This window comes from Myotis nattereri (assembly GCF_964212035.1).
Source record: "Myotis nattereri genome assembly, chromosome: 9".
Lineage (NCBI taxonomy): Eukaryota > Metazoa > Chordata > Mammalia > Chiroptera > Vespertilionidae > Myotis > Myotis nattereri.
In genome coordinates, this window is record NC_138084.1 from 3,636,318 (window position 1) to 3,657,743 (window position 21,426).

General features: G+C 55.8%; 1 protein-coding gene across 1 annotated transcript; it reads right to left on the reverse strand.

The window, feature by feature from the left end:
• Positions 1–5,876: 5,876 nt before the first annotated feature.
• PLAAT5 (phospholipase A and acyltransferase 5) lies at positions 5,877–10,819 on the reverse strand (the record flags this gene model as incomplete). The annotated part of the gene is made up of 4 exons (XM_081099285.1): positions 5,877–6,068; positions 8,113–8,375; positions 10,395–10,503; positions 10,730–10,819. The coding sequence occupies 4 exons, from the start codon at positions 10,817–10,819 to the stop codon at positions 5,877–5,879; spliced, it is 654 nt and encodes a 217-aa protein (XP_080955411.1).
• Between the last annotated feature and the right edge of the window lie 10,607 nt (positions 10,820–21,426).

A 21,426-nucleotide genomic window follows, 5' to 3' on the forward strand; every position in this document is an offset into this window, starting at 1 on the left:
CTGCGGGGTCCACACGCACAGAACGATGGTCTCCCCAGCCGCTGCGTGAGAATGGGGTTGGACATACTTGGAGGCGTGCAGAACCCCGCATGGGTTCCCTGGCCTGTGGGCTGAGAGCTTTCCCAGTGGAAAAGGCCACGTGGAAACGGGGAAACTACTAACGCCCTCCTAGGAGAGGAAATCGGCGATCCTAGAGCTTCCCCCGGGGGCGAGCAGAGGTTACTGCAGCCCCAGAGGCCGGAGCCACGCGGGCTGGTAGTTCCCACACATGATTTGAGGGGCCTGACCTGACTCCACGGAAGCCTGTCCCTGCCAATAGCTGAGTGACCTTGGAGGGTAACTGTGGGCTCCACAGACAGAGCCAGACACTAGGCCCAGTCACAGCTCCTGGCCACGCGTGGACGGGACCGTGGCCCAGAGCACAGGATCCTTGGTAGACCTTCCAGGCACCTCAAATGCGCAGTCACTTCCTATTTGTTTGTTTGTTTGAGTCCTCACTCGAGGATATTTTTCCATGGATTCTTAGAGTGGGAGAGAGAGGGAAAGACAGAGAGAAACACATCGCGACTGGTTGCCTCCTGCATGAGCCCCAACCAGGGCCGGGGCTGGGGAGGAGCCTGCAACCCAGGCGCCTGCCCTTGACTGGAATCGAACCTGGGGCCCTTTGGTCCGCAGGCCGGCGCTCTATCCACTGAGCCACCCCAGCGAGGGCACGCAGTCACTTTCTAGAGCAGCAGGCTGTGGATCCCCAAAAGAAACCAAAGACAAGAGGTCGGTGTGATTCCAGCATCGCCTAGAGCAGTGGTCCTCAACCTTGGCTGCCTGCACATTAGAATCACCTGGGAATCTTTTTAAAATCCTGATTTCCGGGCCTCATCCTCCGGAAATTCTGTTTCTTTGTGACTAATGTTGTGGCCCACCCCATAAGCTCATGTGGAAGGTCACAGAGCCCAAGGCTCGGAACCACAGGTGTTTCTGTCTTTCTCTCTCTCTTCCACTCTCTTTAAAAACCAATGAAAAAATGTCCTCGGTGAGGATTAAAAAAAAATAATAAGTTTACAAAGATTCAGAATCAGACCAGCTCACTTTGGACTGTCATGCCTGTGGTCCGACATATTCCTGCCTCTACACAATGGATTCAAAATAAACAACGAAAGCACAGCGATTGGAAAGATAAGGAACCTGAACGCGAATGATGTCCATTATGTCATGTTATGTGGCCCCGTGGAGCTCTTCCCGTGTTTCAGGTGCATTTGTGCTTGGTGAGCGAACATTTCATTTTATATATGAAATACTTCCCTGAATTTGAATAGTAGTCTTAAATGGAAATTTTTGAGTTTTAAGTGATTAACTTTTAAAACTAAAGAAAAATTAAAAAAAAAAGTTATGTCTGTGGCACAATTTTGTAGTTGCCTAGATTATACATTTGGCTGATTTTTTTGGGAAAATTTTGTTTACTGGACATTTATTTCTATAAAATATTTTATATCGGGCTATCGCCAAAGGACCCAAGTTCAAACGGTAAGGTAGAAAAAAAACGATTGAGCAAGCAGTTGCGCTTTGAAATATTTTATTTCGTTCTGTGGTTTTGCTTGTGTGGTTCTGTGTGTAAAGTTAATAACATTTTTTTTTCACTGTCTCTTCTGGCTATTAGTATTCTTTGTTTCATTGCACGATTATTACGGAAAAGAATTGTGACAGACAGAGGCTGATGGGCTTAGAACATGACCTGTACCAGGGGGCAGCTATGCTGGGTTTGCCCCCGGATGTTGGGGACGTGAGGGTAGGAGCAACCACCGCACCTGTGGACAGGCCCAGCTAGTCCGGGTGCCCCCGATGCCACAGAGGGGAGGCGGCTCCCGGGGAGAGGTGGCCAGAGGCCCGGGAGGGCGAGCCGACAAGCCCATGCCCCGCTGGGCCTCAGATGGGCTCAGACCTGGCGTCCTGAAGGAGCTTCAGTCTCCAGGAGGGCGCACCCTATTGGAAAGGGATGGAAGTGCACCTTAAAGAGACCACCCAGGGTCCAAGGCCTTGACAGCTGCCTTGGCAGGGCAGATGCCCGCAGGACAGAGGGGGTGGCAGGGCAGACTCCATGCCTCTCCCGCGCCCGCTGGGTAGCTAGGTCCCCCCTTGGCCAAAGAGAAGCAAATACTGAAATGACTCCACGTCCAACCGGAAGTGACGAGCTCCCAAGGCCGCCCCCTCGCAGGCGGAAGGGGCCTCTGCAAGGAGGCGGCGTGTCCTTTCCAAGCGACATGTTTGCGCAGCCTGGTCACCTGGCTGCAGAGAAAAGCCCACGCCACGCCCGCCTGGAGGGCGGCACCCAGCACCTCTCGCCTCTCACGTGGAACCGCTTGCCACCTGCACGCCGGCGGGGGTCGCGCCCACAGCTCGCGGGGACGGCTAGTGCGGGTTCCATCCCCCGTGGGTGTCCTGCCAGAGGCTGAATTTTGCCTTTGGGCCCCAGACACTAACACAGACACTTAGCTTCTGCCCACACGTGTGGCGTGCCCCCCTGCCCGGCCTCAGGATGGAGGAGTGTGGGTGACGCCCAGCTCCCCACTGCGCCCCTCTCTGGGAGGGTCCCCCCTCCTCCGTGGCGGCCTGCAGCCACCGACGACACAGGGAGAGCTGAGGGGGACAGCCCTCTCACCCCGATGCAGGACACCCCTGCAGGGCACCCAGCTCCAGAGCCCCCGGGGGCTGGCCAGGCCTCTGCTGGGACCGCATCCTGGCCCCGCGCCTCCCTCTGCCCCGTCCTGCCTCCCCCACTTCCCACAGTCCAGGAACCCGGCAGCTTCCATTCCCTGGCCTTCCCCGTGACATGCCAACACCACCGCTGGCCGGCTCACCCATCCCCCAAAGGGAAAAGGAATAAACACGGGAAAATAAGCACACACAAGGCACCAGTATCTGGCATCTCAGAAACACTGGCGTTGGGATTACCTTCCCTGAGTATCTCCTCCCCCCTGGCCCCCCCCCCCCCACACTGCCACCCCCCCCAGCAGTGGGCACGTGCCTGCTGGCGGCAAAGCTCACCAGGCTCGCCCCGGGGCCCCACTAAAGCAGACTTCAGCTTTCACGCTGGAACGCAGTGGCTGCTGCAGCCTTAGCGATGTGCCGCTCCTCGCCTGCTCGTGTGCGGCGTGCACTGCAGGGCATGCGGCCTTCTGGGCGGCGTGGGAGCAGGAGACACTGTCCACCCCTGCCCCACGGTGCCTCGTGCCCTCCCGGTGACACAGAACTCCTCACCGCCCTCCCTGGCCTGGCTTGTGGGCTCAGGCAGAGGTGGGGGCCCGGGCCTGGCAGCTGGTAGACACTCAGGCATGCTCGTTGGGTGAATGAGTGAACATCAGCCCTGAGATGCTCCCCAGGGTCTGTCCGAACCAGAAAGAAGCCAGAGGGGTATCCTTCTGTCCTAAATGTGAGCAAAACCTGGAGGAGGCCTCTGTTTAGACGTTATTACCCTCCCTAGCACGGGGCAGTTGTTGGTTAAATGAAAAACATCAGTTTGTTTGACCAATAATTTATGTGAGTTCAAAGTCAGCTTCAGATCTAAAGGTTCGCTAATGCAAAACTGAGGGATTCCAAGCTAAAAGGAATCCTATATGGTAAAAGCCTAATATGCTAAGTGTCCGACTGTTTGACCATTTGACCAGTCGCTATGATGCACACTGATCACCAGGGGGCAGATATGCTCCAACTGGTAGGTTAGCTTGCTGCTGGGGTATGGCCGATCAGGAATGGGTGAGATGGGCCGGACACGCCCTGGAGCCCTCCCACGGTCCCTCCCCAGCCCTGATTGTGCACCAGTGGGATCCCTCGGCCTGGCCCTGCACCCTCTTGCAATCTGGGACTCCTTGGGAGGTGTCAGAGAGCCAGTTCTGGCCCGATCCTTGCAGGCCACGAATCCATGCACTGGGCCTCTAGTAAACTTTATAAAATAAAATTCTAGCCCAGCCAGCATGGCTCAGTGGTTGAGTGTTGACCTATGAACCGGGAGTTCAGGGTTTGAGTCCCGGTCAGGGCACATGCCCGGGTTGCGGGCTCGATCCCCAGTGTGGGGCGTGCAGGAGGCAGCCGATCAATGATTCCCTCTCATCATTGATGTTTCTACCTCTCTCTTCCTCTCTGAAATCAATAAAAGTATTTAAAATAAAATAGAACTTTTGGATCTTGGTTCTGCTTGAGAGGCAGTCTCACTCTAGCCTGTGTAATGAGTAGAGAGACTGAAGACGATGGGGAACTCAATGGATTCTCGGCGAGTGGGGGTGAGCTGATGGTGGGACCTGGAGGCAATGGCTTTGTCCTGGTCAGGGTTCACAGACACAGGGTGCTTAGCCACCAGCACCGGGACTGAGCAGAGAGAGGCCCTCCACTGGGGAAGACAATCAATGCTCCCAACCCCCCCCCCCCCGCCCCCACTCCAGTGTCTATGATCTAGAAGGAGCTGGAAAGGGGGATTGCTAAGAAAAGAACGGAGGGGGTCAATCCAAGAGTTTCACTGCAGGGCCCTAGTGGGTTTGGCTGAGTGGATAGAGTGTCAGCCTGCGGACCGAAGGGTCCCGGGTTTGATTCCGGTCAAGGGCACATGCCTCAGTTGCAGGCTCCTCCCTGGCCAGGGGCCCTGGATGGGGTGTGTACAGGAGGCAACCAATCAATGTGTTTCTCTCACATCAATATTTCTCTCTGTCTTTCCCTCTCTCTTGCATTCTCTCTAAAAATCAATGGGAAAATATCCTCAGGTGAGGATTAAAAAAAGAAAAAGAGTTTCACTGCAAGTCTACTTTCTCCAAATGGGAGAAAGGCTCATGGGAGGTCCTAAAAGGTTTTATGGGCTCCCTCCTGCCCTCTCCCGCCTTCTCATTTCCTAGACGTTCCTTAGCTTCCTTGTGTGGTTTCAGCTCCCAATGATGACTGCCAACCCCTGGTCATAATTTAAATGTTCCATCGCGTTGCGCCTTGATTTCCCTCGTTCACACAGTAGAAGGTGCATTGGTTAAGCTATTCTAAATATTCATCTGAAGTCAATGAAAATAGAAATTTCAAACTTTCTTGTACTGATAAGATAGAAAAGCAAGATTAAGGGTCTTATTGGTTATACTTTAAATTAGGGCTTTTAAGTAATCCTCTATAATAAAAGGCTAATATGCAAATTGTCCCCTCGACTGGGAGTTCAACCAGGAGTTTGACCAGGGGGTGGTGCTGGAGGGCCAGCCGCCTGTGGCCCCTCCCCCTGGCCACCCCACCCTGATCAGCTCCCCAACCCTGATTGGGGGCGGGTTGGCTGGCCAACCTCCCACGTAACTTCCCACATCCCCTCCCCCGGCCAGCCCTGCCCGATCGGCCTCATCAGGGCGGGCCGGCCAGACCTCTCCCGTGCACGAATTCGTGCACTGGGCCTCTAGTAAAGAATAAAGCTGACGTGTGATTTTACAAGGAAAATCTTTCCTGGGAAAGGTGTTCCTAGGTTAAGGCACAGCTGGCCCTGAGCAGTGAGGCCAAGGTTTTCGGATCCCTCCTCCCTTGAACGGCACCGTGGGTCCCCAAGGGCAGGGCTGGAGTGACCCGGACAAGCTAGAGACGTGTTAGTTTCACAAAAAGGACGTTTGTAAGGGGTTCTTATTACTGAGAACATTCCAGCAGGTTTCCAGGATGTACCCCATGGTATTCAAGCATCACAGACTAGGTTCAGCCTAAGGCACGAGCGAGACCCCCTTCTACAGGGTGGGGTGGCGGTGACCGCGCCTCACAGCTGCGTAATAAATATTGGATTCTTCCCACCCTGCGAGTCCCTGGGTCTCATCACACATCGGACACACGTCTAAAGGGGTAACTGGGTACATGCCAGATTCTTCCGGAAGCTCACGAGTTTCTTATATGGGGCCGCTGAGCAGGGAGACCAGGGGAGCAAAGGGAGGACGTTCTCTTTGCTGCCGTCCAGGCTCTTCCTCTGCGTGGTGTCCAGAGTCGCTGCTGGGGGTGACTGCCTTGGGCCGTATGCTCTCCAACGCGGCCGAGAGCATGGCTCCCGCCGCCTTCGCCCCTTGCATCAGGGCCTGCTCCACCTGCAGGGCAGACCCGTTCACAGGACACTCAGGCAGGACCCTGGGCTTGTGCCCAGCCCCACCGCCACCTCGCCATCCTGCTCAGGAACCGGCCTGCCTGGAGCCTTTCCCGAGAGCAGGAAGCAACCTGTGCTCTAGTTTCAAAGACCCTAGAGCTGCACAGACCCAGAGAAGCCAGGACGGACGGCCCGGGCGCACACGGTGGGGGCACCGGGCTCCTGGTCCCTTCCTGCCTCAGAGCCATTCAGCCTGGGGTTTGCCTCCAGTGTGGGGGGTGGGGGTGGGGGTGCTCAGAGGCAAAGGGCCTCAGAGCAGCACAGCCCCTGGGCCCTCATTCTGCAGATGAGTACACAGGGAGCCAGGGCGGGACCTCCCTTGGACCTCGTCACACAGTGAATTAGTGCACGCGCTCAGGTCCGGGCCCAGGATTCGGAGGAAGGAGGACCTCCTAGAATCCCTTGACCCCTGGGATCTCCTCTTTGTGTACAAATGCTCAAGGGGTGGGGGACCCCTCGTCCCAGCGTCCACCATGGCCCTCGCTGCCACAGGCCTCCCAGGGGGGATGCAGAGGAGGAAGATGCGGAAAGTGAGAAGCAGGAGGGCGAGCGTGGGAGGCCCCCCAGTCGCCTGCGGATGGGGTCGCACAGTACAGAGACCAAGGCTGGGATCTGCCCAGGGTGTTAGGAAAACAGGGAACGTGGAAGAGAACCTAGAAAAATGACGTGCCTCATTTATCCTTGATTTTGAAAACCTGCTACAAGGCGGTAATCGTACTTCCTCCGCTCTTCTCATGGGTCTCAAGGGGAACCAAATGTCAACAAGAGCAGCTCACACTGGCTCAGGGACGTAGCTTCCCAAGCCCTTGTGCCACATTGAATGTGTCCCCCCTATATTACGGGGGGTGGGGGGGCGGAGGGCAGCACACACCCAAATACAGTGGGGCCAGGAGGTGTGTGGTGACACTGGTGGGTGACATGCCTCCCTACCACCACCCATCGAAAGGGGGCTCCATGACTGGGCCCCACAGACCATCAGCAAGTGTGAACACGGGCCCAATGGCCCGATCGATGGGTTGTTCAGAGCGGCTGGGAATCCATATTGTTTAATATAAAATTTTTACATTTTTAAATGCAGGCAAATGAGTAAAAAATACTCGTCATTCAATTTGCAACTTGAGCAGCTGAGTGCCTGCCTTGGTTAATCCCCGTTTTGTAAGGGAAGGCACAGTCTCGGAGAGAAAATGGCTTCACCAAGGAGACCAGGCCAGTGAGGGCCCAGCCTGACTCCACCAGTGCCCTACCCTGCCGCCCAGCGCCTTTTCTACTCCTCGACGGGCTCACAGACAGGTAACATGACACCACGGATCGCCATTCTGACCGCCCACAGGAGGCGGAGCCCAAGACAGCTCAGCAGAAGCGGTCGTCCATCTCAGCCAGTGGCGCACCTGCTGGCTCCTGGGCACACACACCTGCTGGCTCCTGGGCACACACACCTGCTGGCTCCTGGGCATCCCTACCTGCTGGCTCCTGGGCATCCCTACCTGCTGGCTCCTGGGCACACACACCTGCTGGCTCCTGGGCACACACACCTGCTGGCTCCTGGGCACCCCTACCTGCTGGCTCCTGGGCATCCCTACCTGCTGGCTCCTGGGCACACACACCTGCTGGCTCCTGGGCACACACACCTGCTGGCTCCTGGGCACACACACCTGCTGGCTCCTGGGCACACACACCTGCTGGCTCCTGGGCATCCCTACCTGCTGGCTCCTGGGCACACACACCTGCTGGCTCCTGGGCACACACACCTGCTGGCTCCTGGGCATCCCTACCTGCTGGCTCCTGGGCACACACACCTGCTGGCTCCTGGGCACACACACCTGCTGGCTCCTGGGCATCCCTACCTGCTGGCTCCTTGGCACCCCTACCTGCTGGCTCCTGGGCACACACACCTGCTGGCTCCTGGGCACACACACCTGCTGGCTCCTGGGCATCCCTACCTGCTGGCTCCTGGGCACCCCTACCTGCTGGCTCCTGGGCATCCCTACCTGCTGGCTCCTGGGCACACCGTATCTGAGGTCGTTGACGAAGTGCTCGCAGTTGCCGTCGATCAGGCTGTACTGCACTATCTTGTTGACCATGTTCCTCGTGCGCTGGAGGATCTTGTCCACGGGCAGGGGCAGGTACGTCCCGTCCAGCTTGTTGTTGACCTTCCAGGAGCAGCCGTGCAGCACGTCCTCCAGCCGGCTGCACTTGACCACGGCCCGGTTGCTGAAGATGGAGGTGATGCTGCCGGCCACGAATTCCTCACCTGAGGCCAGAGGCAAACAGGCTGGAGAGCCGCCAGGGACAGCGGGCAGAGCCCGGCGCGCAGCCCCACGCCCGGCTAGCTGCTGTCCTCCGGGCCTCGGTTTCCCCATCTGTCAGGGGCGTGCAGAGGAGGGGGGGCTGGAGTAGATGAGCTAAAGGGCCAGCTTCCCCAGGAAGCCTGGGCCTGCCCTGCACCCCCACTTTCCATCCACGGCCTCTCTCGTAAAACTCTCACAGTGGCCGATGGTGTGGCCCCGACTGCACTCTGTGTCCTACCGACCAGACTTCAGGAGCCGTCACACGCGTGCCGGGCGCCCTGCCGGGTAGGCGTCGGCTCCTGGGTAAGGGGCTAGTAGGGGGTCCTCAAACTTTTTAAACAGGGGGCCAGACCGTTGTAGGGCCGGACTATAGTTTAAAAAAAAACTATGAATAAATTCCTATGCACACTGCACATATCTTATTTTGAAGTAAAAAAACAAAACGGGAACAAATACAATATTTGTATTTGCATGTGGCCCGCGGGCCGTAGTTTGAAGACCCCTGGGCTAATGTGTGGGTCCGTGACACGCGTCCTTCTGTAGCCACTGCCAGGGCGCAGGTGAGGCCGCACAGATGGGGCTCTGGATGGGACCCCCACCCGCTTCCCCCAGGGCCACTCGGCCTCTCTCCACTCACACATGGAGTTTCACCCAGGGTTCCACGGCTTTGAAAAAAGGGACGTTTGGAAGCTGGTAAGTTACCATGTTCGGCCCTCAGGGGGCACGGAGGCTCAGGGAGGGTCAGGAAGCTGCCCACGTGGGTGGGTGGCCCTTTAACACCAGGGCTGTTTTTCTGCAAACGTGTCCGTGTCCCCGCCCCCTTGCGAAGCTGTTGGAGGGCCCTGGCTCTTCCTTACGCATTGGAAGAAGAGCTGCCTATTTCACCAAAGCTGGCAGGAGGCAATTCAGCCTCCGGGGACAGGGAGGCGGAAGGTTAGAGACAGATCTGACGGGAGGGCGGGACGGGGCTGTGACAGTCCCTTAGGCTGTACAGAGGGAGGCTCCTGGGAAGGAGAGATGGGGGGTGGGGGGATGCAGCGAGAAGCCCTGTCACCTTCTTCGCTCTGCCCTCCGCGTGGGCTCCCAGACCGAAGTGGGGGTGTGGGCGGGTGGGCCTGCAGGGGGGCTGGGAGAGGGGCGGCTCTGCGGGAAGCTCTCAGCACGCGGACGGGCTGGGCGGTGAGGTGACAGGACACAGGCCGGGGTGAGAGCTGCGAACAAGGCCCCGGGCCATGGGCGCCGGGACCCGCTGTCATTTAGCCTCGAATGGGCCGTGTGGGCACAGGGCACACATCCCAAAGGCATCGAAGGACCAGGACCGGCCACGGGCCCTCCCTCCGTTCCTCCCAGCGCCCGGGGAAGCCGGGAGCAGCACTGGGGACAACGGGAAGCAAGTGGCAATCGGGGCCTCAGGAACAGGGGAGAATGTGGAACTGCTGTCAACACGGGCGGGTCGGAGGCTCACGTTCCTAAACGCCATGGAAACGAAAGGGAAGCTGGGACGCTCTCACTCGCTTCTGCTTTAGGGCTGGACACACTGTGTCTGGTAGACAGAGACCAAGCTCTGTCCCACCGTACAGTTATGTCTGTCTGTCTCTCTCTCTCTCTCTCTCTCTGTTAACCCTCTCCCGAGGATATTTTTCCATTGATTTTTAGAGAGAGTGGAAGGGAGGGGGAGAGACAGAGAGAGAGAAACATCGATGTGAGAGACACACATCGATTGGCTGCCTCCTGCATGCGCCCTGACCAGGGCGGGGGATCGAGCCTGCAACAAGGTACGTGCCCTTGACCGGAATCGAACCCGGGACCCTTCAGTCTGCAAGCCAACACTCTCTCCACGGAGCCACACCGGCCGGGGCTCGGTCTAGTCGTGCGTTGGGTGTTTTACTGTTCAGTGGGCCGCGCTGAGGAAGCGGGGATGGGCGGGGCCCGCTTCCCTGGGCGCCTCGACGCCCCCAGCTTGGCCGCGTAGCCACTCTTACTCGGGGGCGCCAGGTGGACCACGTGGTCGCCCTCCACGCAGATGGCCCAGTGCTCATAGCCGATCCGGAAAATCTCGATCAGGTCCCCAGGTCTCGGTCTCGGGTTGCCCTGCGATGGAAAAAGATGTCACAGCAAAGACTCGCGCGCCCAGGGCCTCCAGAGACCTGTCCGGGCAGCAGCCACCGCTCAGCCTGCAGACACGGCGGCTCCTCGCTGTGCAGGGCCCAGGCCGGGGAACGCGCTCCTCACACGCGGGAACGGGGGCCCACCTCCCGCCATCTCTCTCCTTATTAAAGGCGGTGAGGCTAGGATCTAGGTAGGGCGCCCTCCGTACGCGCACATGCTGCGGGGTGAGTGACGGGCTCCTGTAAGCGTCTCTGCTTGAAGCTGCGCCCCAGGCGAAGCTGTCTCGGTGGAGGGCCATCGCAAGAGGATCGGGCGCTCCTCTGGCTGGCACGAGGGGACCACGGTCGGATGGGGTGTGAGGACACCTGGTGGAGCTCAGTCTGAGCCCGGATCCCTCCGTCCCCACCCCCTGCAGGCTTGGCCTGGGGGTGGCCTTTCTGGGACCCTCTGGACAGAGAAACCAGTGCCTCCTGCCCCTGCTGGCCTCCGGGTTCCCTCTGCAGGTGCCCCGTGTGGCCCTCCTGTCGCCCCGGGGGTGCCCCTCCTCTGATGCCCACACACCAGCTTGCTGAGAGCCGGCTCGCCACCTGCATTCCAGAGGCTGGCGCCTGCCCAGCCATCTCCCCGCTATCCCGTGGGCTGGCCGTCTCGCTCCAGGGAGGTCTGAGCCCCTGCGAGTCTGTCCTCTCCTGAGCGCCCTCCTGGCCCTCAGCCCTGGGAGACCACGTCAGGCTTCCTGGTATCTTAGTAATTCTTCCTGTTAAGCTGCCCCTGCTGGACCCATGTGAGGTTTCTCTCTCCCGACCGGACCCAGACGGCTGGCAGTCTTCAGAGAGGCCCGGGGGCCAGCCTGTCCATCGAAGAGGCATTGGGTGTGTGCCAGTTTTGTGCCCTTCACATTTTGTTGACAGGGTGGGCGCAACTCATGTTAACTGCTCGTACCACAATTAAAAAAATGAAAAGAAAAGAAAAAGAAATTCCAGAGCTTTTACCACTGTAAGCCCACACTTAAATAAATGAAACTCATGCCCACACCCCATCTCCCTCCTCCTCAGAACCATACGCATGCCACCTAACAGCACGGGCCGCGGACCAAAGGGTCCCGGGTTCGATCCGCTCAAGGGCACGTTCCTTGGTTGCAGGCTCCTTCCCGGCCCGGGCCTTGGTCAGGGCTCAGGCAGGAGGCAACCAATTGATGTGTTTCTCTCACATCGATGTTTCTTTCTCTGTCTTTCCCTCTCTTCTCCACTCTCTCTAAACATCAATGGGAAAGTATCCTCGGGTGAGAATTAACAACAACAACAACAACAAATGCTACCTACGTTCTGTTCCCAGGCTCCTCCTCCCTCCCAGGGACCTCCAGGTTTGCTCAGTGGTGCAGGGAAGAAGCCGGCTCACTGAGACCCCTGCAGGAGGAGGATGCTGGGAAGTCTGAGCCAGGTAGAGAGACAAGAACGCCACCCACCCATCGGCTTGACAAGAACCTGGCTGCCTCCCCCAACTTGCAATCATTTCCTGTTGGTCCGGCTTCCGAGGTGTCTCTCTCCCCCAGCTCCCCGCCTTCTTTCCCTGGCTGAGGCCCCCGTTTGCCAGGGCAAGAAGTCACAGCAGGAAAAAGGGCGTGTCGCCTGTTTTGTTTTTCACACTTTCCTGAGATATAATTAACATCCCATAAAATGCACACGCTTTAGGCCTACAGTTCAATGACTTTTAGTAAATTCACGGAGTTTGTACTTGGGCCAGGCAGTGGTTTCAGAGCTATAACAATACAGGCACAATTCACAAGAGGAAAGCTGGTACCTGGACTTCATCAAAATTAGAACGTTTTGCTCTTCAAAAAGAGACTCAGAGAATGAACACACAAGCCACAGACGGACAGGAAGCGCCGCAGGGCATTTATCTGGAGAAGTACGGCACACCTGATCTCAGACGTACGAGCCGAGAGAAAAAAATGGGCGAAAGATTTGGATGCTTCACCAAAGAAGATATATACGGGCGGCAAATAAACACGTGAAAAGGTGGGTGGTCACGAGGGAAATGCAAACGAAAACCACAACAAGACACCTACATACCTATTAGTTAGAATGAAAGGGACTGACTATGCCAAGTGCTCGTGGGCATGTAAAATAGCACAACTATTTTGGAAAAGAGTAAGTTGAACATGCATGTACCACATGATCTAGCCAGTATATTCTTAGGTGTTCACTCAAGAGGAAAGCTGTGTATTGCAAAGACTTGTTCACAAATATTCATAATGTTTATTTGTAATAGCTAAATGCTGGAAGCAACCCAATGAGCAAACAAACAAATAAATCTTCCTACAACGGAATACTGCTCAGTGATAAAAAAAGGAATGAACTATTGATAACGTGCTACGTGGGTATAACTCAAACATAATTATGTATAATTATGTGGAAGGAGACAGAAAAAAAAAAGGGCCTATGTCATATGATCCCATTCATATAAATCTCTTAAAAATGCAAACTAGCCAGTCCTCAGATTGAAGGGTCCTGGGTTCGATTCCAGTCAAGGGCAGGTACCTCGGTTGCAGGTTCTATTCCCAGCCCTGATCGGGATGCCTGAGGGAGGCAACCAGTTGATGTGTCTCTCTCACATCGAAGTTTCTCTCTATCTCTCCCTCTCCCTTCCATTCTAAAAATTCAATGGAAAAATATCCTCGGGTGAGGATGAATAACCACACAACAAAACAAAAATGCAAACCAATCTGTATAGCGGTGGAAAGCAGGTCAGTTGTGGCCTGGGGATGGGGAGGGGTGGGGAGAGGGAGGGACTTAGAAAGGGAAGTTTTTCTTGTGGTGATGGCTTCAGGGGTACATACCTATGTCAAAAGCATATTCAACTCCATATCCCAAGTACTATGTGCGGTTGATGGTCTGCCAGTTATAGGAACGTCAGTTACACCTCAATGAAGCTCAATAAACGGCTCAACAAAGCTGTTTTCTACAAAACTAAAAAGCCACAGCCAACACCCCAAGTCAGGATGCAGTTCCGCCTGCCACACCGTCTAAACGGAGCGAACTAGAACTTGCAGAGCGGCCACCAGGGCTGTGTGAGAACCCGTGACACCCACCTCGGCTGCTTGCTTCGCTACCTGGCTGGCGCTCTCCGACTTCAGGGACAAGCTCGACTCTGTTCTCCGCTGCCTGGGCGAGGGCTCAGAGGTAACTCCCGGCTTCTCCCTGGTGAGTTTTGTGATCATACAGTTAACGGATAACATGACTTCACAATGATTAGACATTCTGCATGACCCCGATATGTGACTTTAAGGCACTTTCCACTTTTGAGATCCTAGGACACACCCCCCCCACCCCCCAAGCTTGCTTCTGGGACACCGTCCACTGTCACACAAAAGAACTGCCGCTTACTGCCTTCCAGACAATTGTTCTAAATGCTAATGACAACAGTGAGTAGCTTTCAGAATGTTTGTATTTGCTAATAATATTTTTTGAACGTTTATCAAAGTGACACTTGCATATCGTTTTGTCAAAAAATGGCAACAGACCCTAGCCGGTGTGGCTCAGTGGATAGAGCATCGGCCTGCAGACTGAAGGGTCCCGGGTTCGATTCCGGTCAAGCGCACATGCCCGGGTTGCGGGTTCGATCCCCAGTGTAGGGCACGCAGGAGGCAGCTGATCAATGATTCTCTCTCATCATTGATGCTTCTATCTCTCTCTCCCTCTCCCTTCCTCCCTGAAATCAATAAAAAAATTTAAAAAATGGTAACAGTACACAGTGGCTTATAATGAAATGCAAGAGGCCTCTGCTCCCTCCGGGTCACCCGGGGTCCTACTGCCAGAGGCTGGCCCCTGGAAGCCCTGAGCTGCTGCTTCCGACAATTAGCTCCATGTTCCTGAGAAATCTTGTTGAGCCCCAACACTGTGACCACAGTGACGTATGTATCCGGCCCGTTACCAGCCCCCAAAGGCATTTTGTTGACCTTTTCGCAGCTTTAAATCTTCTCTAAAGTGTAGTGAGGGGGGGCGGGGGGAGGCTGTCATATTTAATGCGCGTCTGGAAACTCAAAGCCCCTCGGGATTTAAAAAAAGAAGCAAACCCTGATTTCAATGAAAGGGAACTGAGGACACTGGTTGCATCCTGCACTGGTTACCAACTGGCAGTGTCGGGAGGGTCCTTCAAAGCAATTCCATCCCCAGGTTCTGGAGAAGGAAGGCCTTGTGGGCGGGAATTGCTACGAGAAAGCCCTCCTGTGGCGAGGCACCCCCCCCTGCCCCACCCCCCTTCCGCCTTCTGCTGACTGCTTAGTGGCAGGCTGGTTTGCACAGAAATCACCCCAAGATTTGCTTTTACAAAACTACCAGCAAGACCCGTTCTTCAAAAGGCTCTCCCACTCGGACTCAGGCCTTCCAAGCAGAGAACTTACCCCGGCTCCAACGGGCCCTGCTTGGGCGAGAGCTGGACCAGCACTTGAAATCCCAAGGATTCTTCTATTTCAAGAAAAAAAAAAATAGTGATTTAAACACACTTGCATTCCTGGGAGGTTAAACCTATGAAACAAGGGCTCAAATGACTGCCTGGAAAGGTGGGCTCCAAGCTCCGGTCTAGACCCTGGCAGGCCCGTTAGCTGGGATTGATTTTTGGATGAACGAAGGGGTTTGTAGGACTGGACGCCGGAGCGGGCTCAGTTTCTCTGGGAGGGAAGGACTTGGGAATTCCAGGGGCCAGGATCTGGGAGAGGAGGAAGACGGGTGCCTCTATTCCAGATTGCAGACACCTCGGGCTGCCCTGGCCGGTGTGGCTCAGTGCATAGAGCATCAGCCGGCGGACCGAAGGGTCCCAGGTTCGATTCCGGTCAGGGGCGCCTGCCTGGGTTGTGGGCTCCGTCCAACGTGCAGGAGGCAGCCAATCAATGATTCTCTCTCATCACTGATGTTTCTCTCTCTCTCTTCCTCTTTAAATCAATAAAAAAACATATTAAAGAAAAAAAGAAAAGAAACCCCAGGCTAGACCTGAGCACAGAGGCGTCTGCGGAGGTCGTGCGGGAGCTGCCCGCGCTGTGCCACCGCTGGACACTGGATGCTGGGCCCTGGACGCTGGGCCCTGGACGCTGGGCCCTGGACACTGGATGCTGGGCCCTGGACGCTGGGCCCTGGACACTGGATGCTGGGCCCTGGACGCTGGGCCCTGGACACTGGACGCTGGGCCCTGGACGCTGGGCCCTGGACACTGGATGCTGGGCCCTGGACGCTGGGCCCTGGACACTGGATGCTGGGCGCTGGACGCTGGGCGCCTGCTCCACTGAAGTTAACAATAAGCGATCATTCCCACGTATCCGCTCGTTCCGGGAAACAGGCATTTCGCACAAACAACAAACGTCTACAAGAAGGGCTCGAAGACAGCCAGGGTGACTTTCTGGGGGGACCCCCACCGTGGCGGCTCCATGGGAGGGGCCATTCCCAGCACCCACTGGCGCCCAGCGGAATGTCAGGGGCGGGCTGCGCGTCACCTGGCCCCTCCCTACCTGCTGTTCTTGAGGTCGGTTTGGGCCCGAACCTGGGGAACCTAGAGGGACAGAGCGGGCCCTTCCTCCCCGCATCCGGGCTCAGGCCCATCCCGAAGCTGTGGCGTGGGGGGTCCTCAGGCCTCGCAGAGGGGAGGAGGCAGCCGGTTCCCGGTGGGCGTGGCCGCAGGTCCCCGCGGGCAGAACTGGGGAGGGGGATGCGGGTGTCCACAAACGGGCGGGGCGCGGGGCGAAGGGGGTGCGGGGGGGGGGCGCGCGGGGCGATGGGGCGGCGCGCGGGCGAGGGGGGCGCGCGGGGCGAGGGGGGCGCGGGGCGAGGGGGGCGCGGGGCGAGGGGGGCGCGCGGGGCGAAGGGGGTGCGGGGGGGGGGCGATGGGGCGGCGCGCGGGCGAGGGGGGCGCGCGGGGCGAGGGGGGCGCGGGGCGAGGGGGAGCGCGGGGCGCTGAGCGCACCCGGAAGAGAGAGGGTGCAAATGGGCTCTGAGCGGAAAGGCCGGGAAAGGGGCGCAAGGAAACGCAACACAGTGCGCACAGGCTCGGAGGTGGCGTGGACGAGGCGGGAGAAGCTGAGGTCACGGGAGAAGCTGAGGTCACGGGAGAAGCTGAGGTCACGAGCAGCAGAGGAGAGAGGGGTGGAGGCCAGGTGAGGAGGGACTGGGGCGGCTCGCTCAGGAGTTAAAATCTTGAGGGATTCGGGGTTTTATGTGCATTTTTTCACACATATAGTTTATTTTATATTTTTAATTAAAATTCCATGTACCATGTACCGTATACAAAAGCATACATGAAGCACACGCAGCGATGACACATGATAATACAATGTCTGCCCACGAATGCTGCATCCCAGGTGAGGATGGGAAGTCCCGGCGCAGATGCTGCTCCCGCACCCGCCTCTCAGGAAGGCCAGCGGAGCCTCCCCATCGTTCGGTCCCGTGTTGGAGTCGCCCTTTTGGGACCCTGCCCGGGCCTCCCTTATCGGCCGGCGCCCGATCTGTCTGCCAGGTCCGTGGATTCTTCTCGCCGAGCGTTTCTCCTGATTATCCACCTTCTGTCCAGGATGCTGCAAACTGGTCCCTCGAGAACCAGGGTCGGTGAGAGTTTGCAGGGACGCAGAAAAGACTCAGACAGAAGAAAAGAGCAGAGATGTAAACCGAAGTCGGTTTCTCTCTGCATTTGTCCCTGGAGAGGCCCGTTCAAGACCAGGGACTGTGAGAGAGGCCACCGGGTCGCAGAATGGGGGAGCGGGCACCATGAGATCCCTGGCCGCGGGTACGCTCCCCAGGCTGTGGGTTGGCAACTGATCACCTGTCACCTGTGCCCGGTTAGAACAGTTCGTGACTAGTTTGTGGCTTGGGCCACAATCCCACCTCTGCTGGGGGGGACAGAGGAGGCGGCCGAGACTGGCAGGGGCCCTGCACCATCCCTGTTACTGTCACTCATTCTGGAACGACATTTTGAGCGCTGGCTCTGTGTCAGGCGTCTGCGCAGCACTGAGGGTGTGAGACCCAGTCTGCCCTCATGTTTGGAGAGCAGGGGAGACAAACATTAAACAAGACGTCAACATACTGTGACGAGATCTGATAAGTGCTCTGACCGAAGGAAAGGGAGTGGGAGTGGGAGTGGGGCCGCCAGCTTGGGGAAGAGGGGGATCCCCCTGCAGGTGTCAGGGTCATTGCCAGCCTGGACCTCCCTGACGAGCCCCCTCACTCGGGCTCAGGACGGAAGATTTGCCCTCCCCCAGCCCAGACAGACAAACAGACACGAAGGCTCTCTCTTACCCTGGAACCTCGGTTATTCAACAAGCTCTGGGGGGGCGCTAGAAGCCCCTCCGAGCTGCCAAAGTCCCGAATCACCTGCAAAGGGAAACGGAATGTGCCATCGTCCTTCTTTCTGCTACCACCCCCTCCCGTCCCCCGCCCCCCTCCACTGCAGGCTGTCACCAGCCCCAGGCCTGGCTGGGCACTAGCCTTGGGGTTTAGAAAGTGAACAGTTACAGCTACAGTTGAATCGCATCCCCTTAGACCTGTGGTTCTCAACCTTCTGGCCCTTTAAATACAGTTCCTCATGTTGTGACCCAACCAGAAAATTATTTTCGCTGCTACTTCATAACTGTATTGTTGCTACTGTTCTGAATCATAATGTAAATATCTGATATGCAGGATGGTCTTAGGCGACCCCTGTGAAAGGGTCGTTCGACCGCCAAAGGGGTCGCGACACACAGGTTGAGAAGCACTGCCTTAGCCAAAGAGGTTAGGGCACAAGCACACAGACTGAGGGACAGCCATCTGCAATCCGAGGAGAGAGGCCTCAGGGAAAAGGACCCTGCCGCACCGTGACCTTGGACTTCCCGCCCTCAGAATCATGAGACATTCAACATCTGATGTTTAATGTCTGTAACAGCCCGAGCGAGTGAACACGTCCTCCTGGTTGATTGACAGACAGGAGCTGAGGCTGGGGTGGGAAGGAGGGAGATGGTGCACTTGCCTCAGGCTGGGAGGCTGGGAGGCTGGGAACAGGGCCCAGATCTGATGCCCAGGGTCGCTGCCCAGCTGGTTTTTCCACCTTTGCTCGCCCCCCATCCCCCGTCTGCATATAGACTTTTCTACCTGAACACACCTCGGATCGAATTTCCCCACACAGAGCGGCCCGGCCCCACCCACTCAGAAAGATGTGAACACACGTCCTGGCTCCACACTCCCAGCCCTGCCCGTGAGGACCAGTCAGTGCTTCTCACACCTCAGTGTGCGTCAGAGTCACCCTGGCCCTGAGATCCCCCCTCACCGTGTGCATTTCTTTATGTATTTGGGTGCTCCTGTATTGGGTGCATATATGTTTATCAGGGTTATATCTTCTTGTTGTATTGATTCCTTTAGTATTATGAAGTGGCCTTCCTTATCTCCCGTTATGGCCTTCACGTTGAGGTCTATTTTGTTCGATATAAGTATTGCTATCCCAGCTTTTTTTTCATTTCCATTTGCCTGAAAGATATTTTTCCATCCCTTCACTTTCAGTCTGTGTGAGTCCCTTCTTCTGAGGTGGGTCTCTTGTAGACAGCAAATGTATGGGTCATGTTTTTTTATCCATTCAGCCACTCGATGTCTTTTGGTTGGAGCATTTAGTCCGTTTACATTTAAAGTTATTATTGAAAGGTACTTGTTTGTAGCCATTTCTTTTTGTGTGTGGCTGTTTTCTTTCTGAGCTTTTTATTTCTTCTTTTTACACCAGTCCCTTTAGCATTTCTTGCATTGCTGGCTTGGTGGTGATAAACTCCCTTAGCCTTTTTTTTTTGTCTGTGAAGCTTCTTATTTCCCCTTCAATTTTGAATGATAGCCTTGCTGGATAGAGTATTCTTGGATTCAGTCCTTTGCTTTGCATCACTTTGTAAATTTCTGTCCATTCTTTTCTGGCCTGATGTGTTTCTGTTGAGAAATCATTTGATAATCTAATGGGAGATCCCTTGAATGTAACTTTCCGTCTCTCTCTTGCAGCCTTTAAGATTCTCTCTTTGTCCTGAACATTTGCCATGGTAATTATGATGTGTCTTGGTGTGGGTCTTTTCGGGTTCATCTTGTTTGGGACTCTCTGTGCTTGTGTGACTTTTTTCTTCCCCACCTCAGGGAAGTTTTCTGATATTATTTCTTCAAATAGGTTTTCTAATCCTTGTTCCTCTTTCTGTTGTTCTGGCACCCCTATTATTTGTATGTTGTTTTGTTTCATGTTGTCCCATAGCTCCCTTAGGCTCTCCTTCTGTCGTTTAATTTTTTTCTCCAGTTGCTGTCCAGTTTGGGTATATTTTGTTTCCCTGTCTTCTAATTTGCTAATTCGGTCCTCCGCTTCTCCTAGTCTACTGTTGAAACTTTCTATGGTGTTTTTTTATTGCAGCTATATCACTCTTCATTTCTTCTTGGTTCTTACATAATTTATTGATTTTTTTCATCTGTTTCTTCTTGCTTCTTGCATAAATTGTTGATTTTTTCCTCCATCCGGTTTATGCACTCTAGGACCCTTAATCTGAATTCTTTTTCTGTCATATTGCATGCCTCTGTATCACTTAGCAGCTTTTCTAGCGAGTCCTCCTTTTCTTTCCTTTGGGGATTTCTTTGTCTACCCATGTTTGATCTCACCGACATATCTAGATGGTGAGTCATTCAGTGGCTGCTCTCTGGGTGGCAGTGGCTCCTCGGGCTGCGGTTGCTCCTCGGGCGGTTGTGGTAGCAGCTGCTCCTCAGTTGGCAGCAGCTCCTCTGGTGGGTGCTGTTCACAGCTGTGGTGGCTCCTCTGGCTGGTGGGGGGAGGCTTCACACACAGCGGCTGTTCCTCAGACAGAGGGTGTGGTCACCGTGTGCATTTCTAACAAGCTTTTAGCTGCTGCTGATGCTGATGCTGATGCTGGTACCGTCCTTGCCTGGCAGCTGAGATGCCTTCCCCTCCCCCACAGCCCATGCACTCGCCCTCCTTCAACACAGCCCTGGCCCTTCCCCAGCACCCGCTGCACTTGAGCCTCTGCCCAGCCTGGTGTGGCCATGAATTCCCTGCTGCCAAGTCTGACACTGGGCAGATCCCGGGACCTCCCAACTCAGGGTAAAGGTGAACAGCTGTGCTGCTTTTTACAGGGAAAGCCTTGCTGGGATTCAAACCGTAACTGGACTGCCTCTGTCTAAAGAAGCAGTTCTCAACCTGTGGGTCGCGACCCCTTTGGTGGTCGAACTACCCTTTCACAGGGGTCGCCTAAGACCATCCTGCATATCAGATATTTATATTACGATTCATAACAGTAGCAACATTACAGTTATGAAGTAGCAACGAAGATAATTTTATGGTTGGGCCACAACATGAGGAACTGTATTTAAAGGGCCAGAAGGTTGAGAACCACTGTTCTAAAGGGTCATGGGGGAACTTGATGAAAATGCAGGTGTCCAAGTGCACCCCCAGACACAGACCTCCCCAGGAAACACACACACACACACACACACACACACACACACACGGCTATGGTCGCCCTTCTACATACAGACGACCAGAGGGAGGCCCCGCGAGGGACGTGATTGTCCCAGAGCACCCAGCACGTAGTGCAGTGGCTGAGCAAGAACCCAGGTCCCCTTGGGCACGCTGTGTCTCTCACTGTGCTACACTGCCTTTTCTGAACTTGAAGGGGTCCTTCTCCCTCCTGCCCCTTCCTCACCCCCTCCCCCACTTTCTTGGGGCACCAGCTGGGCCCTGGCATTTCCAGCCAATGCTGAAATGGAGCCCCAGGGAACGATACAACTTACAAAACTGAGAAAAATGGAGAAAAGGGCAAGGGCACGGGGGAGAGAGGAGAACCTCTTGTGGGGAGTACGGGAGGGGAGGAGGGAATGGGAAGCCCGGCCAAGGTGTCCAGGAAGCTGGGGAACTGGGGGCGGGGCT